At 38.9% G+C, this 14357-nt stretch overlaps 1 protein-coding gene across 50 annotated transcripts in view; it reads right to left on the bottom strand.

Annotated features, from left to right (window-relative positions):
* Nucleotides 1-14127, bottom strand: part of LOC108040189 (sodium channel protein para) — a 66779-nt gene extending 52652 nt beyond the window's left edge. For 19 of the 50 annotated variants that reach the window (XM_044460949.1, XM_044460923.1, XM_044460942.1 and 16 more), the window contains exons 1-5: nucleotides 12365-14125; nucleotides 11144-11917; nucleotides 8697-8785; nucleotides 7772-7962; nucleotides 4785-4817 (exon numbers count right to left, since the gene is read on the bottom strand). In XM_044460949.1, the coding sequence (XP_044316884.1) occupies nucleotides 4785-4817; nucleotides 7772-7921 (183 nt within the window). In that variant the 5' untranslated portion in view covers nucleotides 7922-7962; nucleotides 8697-8785; nucleotides 11144-11917; nucleotides 12365-14125. Of the gene's footprint in view, nucleotides 1-4784; nucleotides 4818-7771; nucleotides 7963-8696; nucleotides 8786-11143; nucleotides 11918-12364 lie in introns of all 50 variants that reach the window. The other 31 variants (XM_044460924.1, XM_044460929.1, XM_044460936.1 and 28 more) reach the window with 7 other exon arrangements.
* Nucleotides 14128-14357: the final 230 nt, after the last annotated feature.

The raw sequence follows: 14357 nt of genomic DNA, 5'->3' as shown, positions 1-14357 counted from the left end.
GTAGAAGGTGGAAACACAAAAAGGAAACGGAAATGTTTATGGAAACGGAAAAGGGAAACTGAAAGAACTAGTGTTGGACAAGGTCCCTTTTCGTGTGTGGTTGTGTGTGGCATGCCCGTCAATAGATAGAAACTAAAAACCGTGTCCAGTGTTGGTAAACGATTAGCTAGAGTGCTATACTAATATATATTATAGAAGATATTGGGAAATCCGGGGGATCGGATAACAAGCAGGAGCAGTAAGGAATGGGGAACTCAATGTCAACCGAGTCGACATTTTCTGTTTTTAAAAAAATATTTTCTGATTGCCCAGACAAACATTATTCTTGCATGTTCTGCTGGCAAGTTTTAATTGCCCCCGCCATGCATATTGTATGACAATATTTTGGCCCAGTGACGACTGCTTCGGAATCCCATTCCAGTCCCAATCCCAATCCTAATCCCAATCCAACTATCCCATCTGCCTCCCTATCGATTTCACGCAGACAAGGGTTCGTACTGGGGTACTGAAACATTACGTTTTTACTTTCCACGGACGCGGACACGTGCAATGCCAAAAGCAAAATTTAAGAGCCCCGAGCCAAAAGCACAAAAAACTCTAACGTCACTTTATGAAACGTTCTACCTCTCGCTCTCGCTCTCACTTTGGCTATACGGTATATATGCTATATGCCATATACTATGCAAGTACGACCCACTATATGTGCACGAGCGAGCACATATATGGGGCGAGGAGAGGGGGGCCAGAAAAGGAGAGCACGAGTGAGCCACAAAAGAAAAAACTAAAGGAGAAAGGAAAAATTCCATAATAGTTGGCTTGGCGTGACAATTAGATTGTGGCTGTGTGCGTGTGTGTTTCTAGAGCCGAAGCTTTGACGCAATTGCGGCACCCACCAGGACACCAGAACACCAGGACAACAGGACACCAGGACAACAGGACACCAGGACAACAGGACACTGGGACACCAAAACCCGGACACGAACACCGAGACGGATACGAAGTTGGTGCTTCGATGGGTGGCGAGAGGCCCGCTCTTTAAACAGCCAGTCTATATTTAAACTAATAAAAGGCAACCGCACTACATTGCATGGGGTGGGGGGGGGGGGGTGAGAAAGAGAGGCAGATACTTGGATATAGCAGCCGGTTCCGACCGGACATAGGTTGTCCTCGCGCTTTCGCAGTCCGCGTACTGATTACAAATTTATGACGCATTCGGCGGACGCAATGACGAAATAAGGTTAGTCCGTTAGTGTTAGCTAACCGTGCGGTTAGCTTGGGTTGGGATTGGATCGGAAATGGAAATCAATATAAGCGATCTACTGGAGGGATTTTAAAGGAAGCGGAAGACTGCAATGTCTAACGGATGTAAGGAATGCAAGGATACAAGGCAATCAGTTATCATACCAAATTGGCCAATGCAAACCTGGGGTTAGGAGGAAAAGGATAGGTAAATTCCAAAGATAAACGATTTTAGTTTTTAAAGGAAGTTGACATAGTTTAAAAAATACGGGGTAAAGCAGGAAAATAGTTATATATAATTTAACTAAATATATAAAGGCTAAGCTGGGTTTAGACACTAGGTTAGGAAAATAATATAAACTAAATGTGGGAGCTAAATAGGAGGGGAAATACAAAGAGTAAAGATTTTAAGGGCATAAAAAGATTTGTTTCTTCTATTGCTATCGCAGTTTACGATACGTAACGATCCCAATTAGACGGTTGGGGAGGCGAGGTTTGCTGCAAGGAAGTTGAAAAGAGGATAGGAAAAAGTAGCTAAGAGAGAAAGTTTTCATGCGCCATGCAACGTCAACTACAAAGACATGCACACACACCTAAGCACACGCACTTTCACCCACTTATGTACACATACACCCAGGCACACCTTTACACAAATAGCAGGTGGTTGGGAACGGGTTTCAGGCGTATTTTCCGGGCTGGGTTTTGAGTTCGGGTTAGGGAGGTTCTACTGTTTGTCTGAAGCCAACTACAAATGATAGTTCAAACCGAAACGGAACCGAAACTGATAAACCTCTTAATGATGTTCATCTAACGCTAGGAAAGAACTAACGATATAGGCCAAGTGCCGAGATATTGCTGGGATATTGTGGGATATATAATTGGATGGGATGCTTTGCATGCTCAGCAATCGGATTTGCATGTGATCGGTTTTTGTGTGATCCCAGCAATATTCGGGTGATCCCTGGCCCTAGCTCCGATACACAACCGAAGGAATCGGGATGTCCTTGGATGAGATACTTGGTTACTTGAATACTTTGGCTGGCACTTACTCGATTCACCTCCCACAACTTACAGTACGCTGGCCACTCTGCGCGGTGACTCATCTGTTTGTTTGCTTGATTTGCTTGACTTCTCCTGCGCTTTATCGCTCCCAATATCCTCGTTCTTTATATGTTATTAGGTACTCGTTTGTATAGGTCGGAAGAATTTCTTATTGGTCGGGTGTTGGTGCGGGGCAATGCAAAAATTTGCGCATGGGGAAATCTTTGCGGATTGCTCGCCGCTTGTAAATCATCAGACATCTGCATAGTATGGTCAAAAGAAACGAGTGCCTAGCCCTACATTCTCTGGTCTATCCTAATTCCTAGCCTAAATCGAAAGGTTCTGAGCTGGATCTGGATTTGGGTATTTTGAGTGTGGAGGCTAGTTGATTTATATATTTATATATATATATATATTTATATGGGTATATATGTCTTACATCTGCTTACATTGAGAACAACAAATATTACACACATACACACAAATTACTCAAGTATTAGCTGGAAAAACATATACAGATACACATATAGTAGATACGGTTACGGCTACACATAGTTGGGGTATTATGTTCGGTTGGGGGACATTTGGAGCCCTTGATTTGCCATTAATACTCCTCGGGCGCGCACACAGATGCACCCAAGCCAGGACGAAGTGCCGTGTGTGTCTATGTCTTAGTGTGTGTGTGTGTGTGTGTGTGTGTGTTTCAGCGGCTTTGATTCCTGCCTTGGGTTCGCTAAGCTCCTTAGCCAGCACTCAGTCATCTGGGGGCTCCACCTTGATAAGTAATTGAAGCCCCCGGGCAGTGGCAATAACTATGGCGATGCCAATGCCAATGCCAAATCGAAATAGGCAGTTGACAAAGGGATATTTGTACAATTGTGTCTTGAAGCATATTTAACAGCAATAGATAAAATATAAGAAAAACGTTTGGTCTTCGCATCGGCCAGCCGAAGTATCTAAGGTCCTTGCAAGGTCCCAGCTCAAAATAATAATAACTAATCCCTAAAAACCTTAAAACTCGAAAGCCTTACACAAACCTTTCTATGGATAACAAACCTACTAAAGTATTATGTTTATAACTTTTTTAACTTTTTTAATTAACTTTACATTAGTTGTTTAAATTTTTGAAGATTTAATTTAATACTTTTGATATATAGCTTAAATAGATTTTGCAATTTGTTTATTAAATCGTTAAATATATTAACTTAACTTTAAAAACTAATTTTTTAAAGGTTTTTGATGTAACTTTGCCAAGATAAGACGCACAGCGAAAAGAATGACTGTTTTGTGTAGCTGACAACCTACACAACCGATTCCAGGAGGTTTTAGTAAATTTTATTTTTTGACCGATTTTCGCATTTTTTGTAAGGGGTAACACTTGATTTTTTTTGCAAATTTGGGCCAAAATAAAATTTTTGAGCTGAGTACACCATTCGATTGGAAATTTTGTAACGAATTCAACAAGGTATGACATTCCAAGATCTGGCCATTGTTTCCGAGGGTTTTAATCAAAAAACCGAAAATTTTATCTGATTTTTCCGGATGTTGGCTAAAATATTTTTCCTAAGGGGTACCCTCATGATTTTTTATGTAAAATATTTTTATAACATTTTTTTTTCTGTGAATACCAGTTGATTGAAAATTTTATAACAAATTCAACGAGGTATGACATTCCAAGATCTACAAGACCTACAGGTAAGTTAAAGCTATTATACATAATTTGAAATCCTTAAAAAGACACATTTCAAGGGGCTAAATGTTTTTGTTGTTTTAGATCCCAGACAATAAACTAGAACTAAAGTACTATAATTGTTTAAAAGGAAATCCCTGCAAGGACCCAAAGGCAAAGGCTGAGTAAAGCGAGAAAGTTGAAAGCGAATTTCCAGCTGCATTAGTTTATCTTTTTGGCTATTTACAAGTGAGCTTTTCGTTTTGTTTCTTTTTTTTTTTTGTTTAATACTATTATTCGTTTTTGCATTAAGCGGCCCAGGGCGGTGGGAAGATATAGTATGGCAAAGATATAGAACGAATTTACGATATACATAGATACAAGCTTACGTTCGAGGACTACGTTTAAGGAGCGGATACAAAGATATATAGTAGATACTGGGTACGATATTGGCGTATATCATGGGTCTGGGGGCACACCAGTGTGGGGGCTGGATCAAACTGAGCTAAGTGGCATGGATTGGCTGGCTTGATTGGTTAGTTGCAGCAGTTGCACAAAGAAAACGAGGAACCAACAACGCAAAATGGCAACGGAAAATTGTTCGGCTAAAGGGAAACGATTTGTGGCAATAAAGTCTCAACTCAAAAGGCACAAAAAAGGTGAAATCATAAAACTTTTCCTTCGATTGAGATTGAGGTTCGAGATTCGAGATTCTCAATTCTCAAGGTGTGTGTGTGTGTGTGTTCTCAAAGGTCGGTGGGTGGGGGGGGTGTTGGGAATTGGTGGGGGTGGTTTTCTTATTTGTTGTGGTTTCTTTTTCTGAGCAAAATCTTACTTCTTTTTGTTTTTTCTTGCGACCATATTGCGGCTGAAAGAAGATTTGGATTTGGTATTTGATTTAGGGCATTCATTACGAGCATTATTAAGTTCAAGTAAAAAGTAGCGTAGAGGAAATTTCATGTTCGATTTGGTTTTGATTTGGTATTTCGTAATTTGGTTTTTTTTGCATTATGCAAGCGCCGAATTCGCATTTGTCATTCATTATTGATGGTTTTTTATTTATTTATAGTCATGGTTATATTCATTTTTGTCCAGACAGCAGCGCGCAAAAGTTTTCGTTGAGAGAGAGCGTTCAAAAAGTAGAGAGAAAGTTGTAAATGAAACGGAAGAAGAGTACACGAAAGAAAAAACAAACGGTAGAAAGTGGTTATGTAGGCGAGCAGTTTTCAGCATTATGTCAGGGGGTTATACAAATGGGATATATCGGATATATACCCCCAATTGCACTTGCGCATCTTCGCAATAGATCATGAGTAACGACCCTCTGATTTCTGATTGATTTCTATATCTATATAGGGTGTGTGGTTGTCTGTATCAGTGACTGGGTGTTGGAATGGTCTTTACAGGGTGAAAGGTCTACGGAGGGACAGATAGAGATAGAGAGAGACAGAAAGAGAGACGGAGACGAAGACAGGGACAGAGGCGGAAAGAGAGACAGAGACAGCGAAATTGATTGGGGTGCGCATGGGTTAAGTCGTTGCTTGTCTTTGTGTAGGTGGCTAATGACAATGCGCTTTAATGGTTTTTTACAAGATTTCATAGCAGGCAGCTAACAGGCTACGATCGGCTTGAATTGATTGAGCTTTCAGTTCCATCGAATCCAAGAATTAAATTGCTGTTTCTTGTCACGATTTGCAATGATTGTGTCTACCATTGTGTTAAATCATTTAGTCGTCCTTTTTTTCTGCGTTTCATGGCTTGCAGCTGTAGCACTGAGTATTGGTTCTTCCGTTTTAGCCTTGAGTGTTATAGCAGGCAGTCTTTTTATTTTGATTGGTGGCTTATAGGAATAACTGGTTTCTTAAAAGTAGTTATTGCTCTCATTGCATGTAGTATTTTTATAGCCAGACATCATAGTTGGTAAAAACTTTGAATTACGCTGTGTTCTATAGCTGTCAGCTAAGTTTAATTGGCATTCTTTATTGGCATTAAATTCTTTTTGGGTGATATTAGACTTTATACAATGGTATTTTAAGGCCTCATTTTTGACATTATAAAATAGTATTTTAAGGTCTTATCCATTGACTTATTTATGTCCTTAAGTACGTTTTTCATAGACTCCATCTCCAGAAATTTGTTTATTGAAGGTCTCAACAGAGGCAGTTAATATTGGTTCCTGTGTTCGCTCCACCAATACCAAAGTAAATGGATACTAAGCTCTTTAATGATTCGATTGGTAATGGTCTGATATTGAGTACTGTATATTGGCACTAATGATTGGTAATGGACGACGCGGCTGTCGAGTTTTGCTACACGTATTCACAAGCGAGTCTGCTATTTACAGGACGATACCTGGAGGTCTGCTGAGTGTGCTGAGACGAGGAGGACAAAGGGGGTTATGGACATGGACATGGACGTGGACTTGGCTTGAGATAAAAATAAATAAACCGAACGGAATTCAAGAAATATAACTTAAGTCCTTGTAGCCTTTGACTGGTACAATACGATAAGGATAAGGATAACGATAACGATACGACAATGATAATGTTAAATTGTTGGGGTTGCTGGCATTGAAAATAAAATGTTACGCAATAATACAAAAAATTGATTAGGTAATCGATTAGGATACATATTAGAACACATTACGAAGCCAATGGGTTACAGAATACACAGTTCTTACTCTCAAATAGATAAAACAATTAAACAAACAAACAAACGAACAAACATACAACGATTATGGCAGGATAGAAATTTTACAGATTCGACAGTAATACGTTACGATATCGGTACGTAAAAGAGCATAAAGGGTTGTCTGGTGGTTGGGGGATTTTTGGGTTCTTATGCTGAATACAAAATACGAGTACAAACAACCAAAACAGGAAATCAGAAATCATTTTACTGTTCTTTTAGACACTTTTACGTTTTGGAATTTTGTTGAAAATGAAATCGAAACAAACCAAACTGAAGATCGAAACGAAAGTCGGTGGACTTATGCTGTATTGTTGAGATTCGAGTTCAGTTAGAATGGGTTTTTAGCTACGATAAAAACATTTACGAATTTTAGACTTTGAAATTGGTGAAATGATAGCAAGGGTATTGGTAGAGATTACGAAAACAGAAGACAGTTGACAGTTAAGAAGTAAAAGTTAGGAGTTGTGGTCCAGTTAGGGGTCAGACAGCTAGTAGGTCAGACCTCTGGATCTGCATAGTTACTTCGGGCTTTCAGGTTGGATGATGGCAGGTGTCAAGCACGGTGGATGGATGGCGTGACTCTGAGATATGGACAGATGGGTTCGGTGAATATTTGCTGCATTTACAGAGGCACATGATTGTAGATTGGTATGGCAAAGGGAAGGGGATAGATGGTTATAGAGAGTAGACTGTAGACACAGACACATTCGATACACAGATACGTTATCGGAGGATGACTTCTTGTAAGGTGGATGGTTATGTTGGTAACTTGATATGCGGTTATGTATTAGGGTTAGTTAGTAGAACATATTCGAGTATATATATATGTAAAATAGACGTTCAGGCTTAAGTTGAAGCACGAACAAAAGCGCACAGTAGCGACGATCGCAGATCACTGATCACTGAACTTAGATAACTGATCACTTATTGCTGATCGTTGATCATAGGTCAGAGATCAGCGATCAGCATCGACCGTTGGGCATTCGATCTCAATTGGAAGTCAATTCACTTAGACGAAGAGAGAGATACATATACGGATACAGATACGGATACAGATACAGATATAGAAAGAGTAGTTGAGTAGGCACACAAAATCGAGTAAGCTATGCACATTCAGCTAGAAATAATTACCACCTCTCCCTCGGCTCTCTTTCTTTCCAGCTCCTTCTGCTTTTCATGTTCAGCGGCAATGCGTTGTTCGATTTGCACCAATGATTCGCGGGTAAAGGGACGGAACAAACTGCGTTCTTCCTCAGATATCGAGTCGGAATCTTCTGTCATTGTCTATGCGGCCAACGATGAGAGCCTTAGATTTCCAAGGCCTGCAAAACAGGGACAATGTTTGTTGTGTTAGGTCAGTAATTGTTAAGGCTCTACACAGGATACAAAATACAAAAATAACCAAAAGTGCATATTACCCAAAACTGGTGTAAGTCAAAACAAAAAAGTCAAAATAAATTAATACATAAGTATTGTATTTGTTTTGAGTCCAAAGTCTAGGGACCATTTTTAATTGACCTTCTAATAAAAAAAAGCCGTATTAGATAAATTTATTTCTTTCAACAATAATTCTATCTATTTATCGTCATAATTTACTATCATTACTACAACAAGAGCGTTGTATCGCAAATTACTCTGCAGTTTCTATGTTTTGAATGCACTCAAACTTTATTAAGTAGTTAAAAGTTGCTCAACTAGTTGTATAGTTGTATTTGTCTTTGTTGCCTTGCTCTAATTAAATTTACTTTAATGGCAATTACTTACACCAACTTTCGGCAGATTTATATATTGAATAATTAGGTTTTGCCAGTTTACTAAGTCCCAACTTGTTCAATCAACAGATAAGCGACTCACTTAAGTACAAACTGAATAAATTATAGGTAACACAATATTTACATATTATTTGCAACGTTTTTACGTTGAAACTGAAAGTGTACAGATGTGTAGCTCATTTACATTTTTCCTATATTGAGGGTAGGCAAAATAAAAAAGCGTTGACTCGACATAGTTATTTCTGACTTACGACTATGTTAATAGGTACAAATGGGGTACTTACATGAGGCACATGGATGTCGCCTGCTACATTAAAGCTACAACTATATCCGAGGCGCCATGTTCGATTAGCGCCCGCCGCTTAGCACGATGCTGTAAGAAAACAAAGAATGTTTTGGCCATTAGTAATAGCTAAAGTTGGATAAAGTTAAGACCAGAGCGCAGCACATTGATCCCGTCGAACCGAGTCGAATCGAAACCTCAACAGCTAGCTAATTGGATTAACGCAGACGGCGATTCACATTAAATGAATTGCAATCAAAAGTAAAATGCACAAGACAATAACAATGGCCAATCAATAAAAGGGAAATACAGTGGTGAACGCATGGGATTTAGGAACTTAAGGCTTTAGAAAATTGACCCTAAGTTCAGGTCTCCACTTATTATTATTCAAATTCGTTTTATTACATTTTTTTCCTAACTTGATCCCAATCAATTCCAATTGGAGTTACGAATTGTCCTTTGGTTCTGGGTATCGGTCTTATATAAGCAGCCTCCGCTAAGGTCAAAGCACTCTTTTTCCATTTGCCAAACTGCGTGTGTGTGTGTGTGTATCGAGCATAAAAGTAGGTCAGTTCGATATTTCGCCACACTCACACACACACCAGCACTGTGCATAAAGCATAGAAGAGCACCCACACAAGCATGCTGATGTGCCAATATGAGCATATATTTATGTGTGTCTGTTTCATTCATGACACTCGCAAAATGTTGTTTGCCGAATTAATTTTTGGCCATTCGCAGAGCTGATGAGTCATGCGAAAACCCAAAAAAAATAACCAAAAAAATCGCAAAAAAAAAGAACACCGAATTTGTGTCAATATGCAAATGACATGGCAAACACATGAGCGCAAAAATCGGAGCACACAAACAAAATTTGCTTGCAGGCAAATCAAAGTATCGATTATGGAATATGACAAATTCGCCAGCCCGTTTTAATTGTTGAACAAAATTCGAGGGACCAAGTAAAAAGGACAAAAATGGAATAAAACAAACAACGAAACTGAACGAAGTTTGCATGTTGTTAGTCAATGAATTTTGCATGCCCACGGAGCGGGAGAGCGAATTGGGGCTAGCGAGAGAGAGAGAGAGAGAGCCCGAGGATTGGCAGGACGGGAGGGACCCGCTCTCACCTGCGCCGAGAGAGGATGTGCTCTCCCTTTGTAGACGCCTAACGCGGACTACAACAATACATTTTTGGGTTTCCTTCTCTTAACGAACCATCTTGCCCGTGTGTGTGTGCGTGAGTGAGTGAAGGAATTCCGTTAGCCACCGCTCCCCGCTCCCCCACCATGCCGCTTCCCCTTTTTTTTGATGGCAGCTGAAAGTTTGCCCTCCAAAAGCCAGCAAAAGGTTGTAGCCCAAAAGCAAGGGGCAAGGCACTGGGGCCAAAAAAAAGGGGGAGGGGGAGGGGCGCATCTACCCCATTGATAGTCTTGAGGTCTTGGGCCTGGTTAACTGGGATTTTCACCAAGGAGGCATGACATAATCAAGCCAAGTTCATCAAGCCGCCCATTGCTCAGTTCATTTGTATATATATTCAGCGAATGTTAAAATACTGCAAGCTTTAATTTATATCTTTAAGTCTGATCTAATAAATAACCTATATATTCCTTTGAGTTAAAATAATGCAAGCACTAATCTAATTTAAATTCATTTGTCGCACATCTCCAAGTTTGCCCTTTTAGGTATGCTTTATTAAATAGCTTTCAATGGCAAAACATTCCAGTAAAGCAGCAAAGAGAGAATTTTTAATTCCTCTGAAACAATTAATTTGCAGATAAAATACACAATATTTAAATAACTCTTTAATAGCTGCCCAACTAAAATTGATTTGTACTTATCAGAAGGGTAAGTTACTAGTAAAAAGGCCACCCAAAAATTTGTTAAATAAGGCGGCGGCTTTAAAAGCAAAAACCCAATTAAATTTATTAAAATATAGTAACATTCTCTATACCCGTTTATCATTTTTTATCATTTATCATCATTTATCATGATTCATTTATTGATTCAGTTCACAGAAATTCTTTCTTTCTTTCTAAAATAAAAATTAAATAAAAGGAACTTGATAAATTCTAACAAGGAAACCATATCAAGATTGACAATCTTATTAAATTTGTTTCTGAAGAAATATAAAAGCTATAAAGAATTACAGCTGAAAAGCTAACCCAGTTCAATAGGAAATTCCTATGAGAATTTGAAGTACCGAATGGATTCATGAATGAATGAATTCATCAGAAGAGAACATCGACTGAAACTATTATTTCTGAGAAGACAACGATGAAAGTGGAGAACTTTAGGGACTATTTTTAGCTGAGCGCCTTATTTGGAATTGAGCATTATTTTAAATAAATTCTAAGAATCGAAACGATTATTTTGATGATTCAAGGACGTAATAGGAAGGCAATGCAAAATGGACCGATTATTTCGATTGTTTTGGAACCAACGTACCGTTAATCGATGTCAATCGATGTTGTGCTTGGCTGCTCGCTCTATCCGCTGATGTTATTATTGTGGTTGCTATTGTGGTTGTTCTTCTTGTTGCTTTTGTTGTGGAGGTGCTTGCTGGTATTGTTGTTGTTGTTGCTGTTAAGAATTGTTGCTGCTGTTAACTATTATTGTTGTTGCTGTGGTTGTTGCTCTGGCTGCTGCTGCTGTTGCTGTTGTTGTTGTTGTGGCTCACACATTTACAGGCACCAACACAAACGCGACGCACTCACACACATATGCATATATATGTATATTTATATAAATATATATATATTTATTACGGAGACGAAGACGAATAAAGTTGAAGCGGTAGAACAAGTAGAAGATGAATTTGTTGTTTGGTTTTTTGTTTTTTCTTTTTTTGGTTTTTTTTTTTTTGTATTTTTGCTTGCTTTTTTGTTTTGTTTGTTTAATTTGTATTATTATTGGGTTTTTCGGTTTGAATTTTTATTGGGTTTTTGGCGTTAGCAGGATGTGGTTAACAACAACCACGACGACGCGACGTGTTGCCAAAAAATTTTCATCAAACGTTGCGTTTTGTTCCCAGAGCTGTTTCGGTTTATTATTATTTGTATTGCTATTATTATTAATATTATTTCGCTTTTGGATGTGTTTTTGCCTTTCGCTTTAACTGTTGTTATTATTATAATATATGTGTTTCCGTATTATGGGTAATATTGTTATTATTATTTGTGGTTTCTGTTGCTGTTTTAGTTTCAATTTCGCCAGCTTCGCCTGCAGGAGAGCGAACAAGTTGTTGAGAATCGAATTGAAATGGGAATGGATTAGGGATATGGCTGGCAAACCAGCTCACAAAATGCAGAGGATGCAGTAACGGAAGGACAAAAAAAAAGCCGGGTCAAATGCGATATTCGTGGGAGTATCTAATGTTATCTAATGCAAACAATTTGTATCTAATGCAACTCTTTATCTTGGCTCACAAAGGCTGACCTAGTCTGTATTTGTTTCTTTAAATTTTGTAATATTTATTGGTACATTTTATTTATCCCTGTTGTTCTAGTGTTTTTTATTTAAATAATTTTATTTGTTTATATTTATTCATAAAGTTCTATTTTCTGTAAAAGTTGTATTCTTTTTTTATATTATTAACCAACTCCTTTTCATAGATTGTACTTTTTTTTATTAAGTTTTTCCTTTGCACACTTGATGACTTGCACTCACACACTCAAAAAAAAAGGGCACACCAAATATGGCAGGATAATATCGCACTGGATATTACACAGTAAAAAAAAAGGTTGTGTCGCAGAGCACCAGAGCTACCGCTTCAGTTCGCTGCGAGTCGCGTTTTGTTTATGTTTATGCAACGTTCGCGCGCACGTAAACGCAGAGCAGGATACAAAGGACACGAAAAAAAAGTCGAGCACTGAGCACCGAGCAACGAGCACCGAGCACCGAGCGATTTGAGCGTTCTAGAGAGAGTCAGCACTCTCTGGGTAACTTCATTTTGGGGCGAAGCATGCAGCTGTCTGTTTCGCCGCGACTTCTTTTACTCGAATCCGCCGCAAAGAGGAGCAGAAGCAGTACTGGACTGTGTGTGTGTGTATGTGTTTGTGTGAGGTCCTTTTGCCATATACCACATACGATTTACCGTATACCACCCTGTGGCCTAAGTCGTTGTCAACACGGGTTTTGTTGTGCCACTCAACCACCCCTTTTCGCCGCTTATCCTTTCGCCGTTCGCCTTTCGCTATTCGCCTCTCGCCATTCGCCATTCGCTATTCGCCTTCGCCGCCTTTTGTGACTTATTCTATTTTTAGGTCATCAAGCTGATGCCTTTCTCGATTTTCCACGGCTCCTTTTCCCCCCATTGCAACAGCGGGCCATTATTTTCGGGCGTTTGGCACCAGTTGGACTGGTCAAGTCCGACTGCGTCCATAACTTATGAGACCCGAATATGGAACACCAGTTATAATCACAAATCATGCTGACCCGCTTTTGGGGGGCCCCGCATTTGGACAGCGACCAATCGATCCGAACTATGCCCAACTATGGGGTCACCAAATCGTCACCAGCGCAGCAGCTAATTTGGTAGTTAAGCGAGTTGGCCCACTAATTGCACACACTGCGTTTGCAATGGCTTCAGCAGTATATTTGGCTCAAAGGCATACATCACAGAAGCATTTTTGTGAGTCAATTGGATTGGAGTGACCAATTCGGGGTAGCTACATTTAATCAGTATGTTTGGGACTCAAGAAAATTAGTTTACTTCACTTATATCATTTATTAGAAACTGATTATTATCTCAGTGCTTCAAACAACATCGTGTAGTTACTAAATAGGGTCTCCAAATCTGGGAGATACATTGAAAGAGTCCTTTTGAGAACTTACTGAACCGACCTTCTTCATTTGCCCTCCTACTGCCTTCGAATTCGCAAAATTAAATATTCATTTTGAAAGAATGGTAACGCCTTACCTTGAGCCAAAAATGTAAAGCTTTATACCATTTTTTAGGCATTTAAAAGTTTTAGGTCAGTAAAGCGTTTACGTCTGCGAGCTATTATCGAAATTAAAGGATTTGAAAAACTGACATTTGCCATTCGCTAACCTATTTCACATAGTTAGCCGTTAGACCAGCTAAATTTACAATGAAATAATCTACTAGTAATGGCTATCCTTTCATTAAAAACCAAATTACACATTACAAATGTATGGCTAATAGTTGCTAGTTTTCTTTATTTTGGGGTCGCCAGTCTGACTATAATGAATGTACAATTAAATTGTTGCTAATAGCTTTAAATTGATATATTATTAAACAGTTCTTCAAGACCCTTTTTTTTCTAATAGGAATTATATTTCTATAATTAAAACTAAAGCTTTTTTGGTTCTGAGTGAACTACTTGTAACTTAGAGCATGGCTAATAAAAATTCAATTGAAATGCAATTTCACTAAGTAAATATTGTGCATTTAAAACACTATTTGGCGGGTCCTTAGACCTTAGATTGAAAACTAGTTCTGGGCAGGAAATATGAAAAGAACGATTTTGAGTTTGTTCGATCGTTTCCAGCGACCCAAGCAGCCTTGGCCTTGATCCTAATTGGATTTCCAGTGAGGATCTGCGCCGCCATTCGATTGGCGCAGGTCACATGTGGCATATGGCAGTTGGTCGCAGTTGCGAGAACACAATCTCCTTATTGGATGGCGCCCTGATTGCAA

Source organism: Drosophila rhopaloa, unplaced genomic scaffold, assembly GCF_018152115.1.
Source record: "Drosophila rhopaloa isolate 14029-0021.01 unplaced genomic scaffold, ASM1815211v1 contig_3, whole genome shotgun sequence".
NCBI classification, from domain to species: Eukaryota; Metazoa; Arthropoda; class Insecta; order Diptera; family Drosophilidae; genus Drosophila; species Drosophila rhopaloa.
Note: the sequence above shows the minus strand (reverse complement) of the source record. Positions and strands in the feature narration are given on the sequence as shown.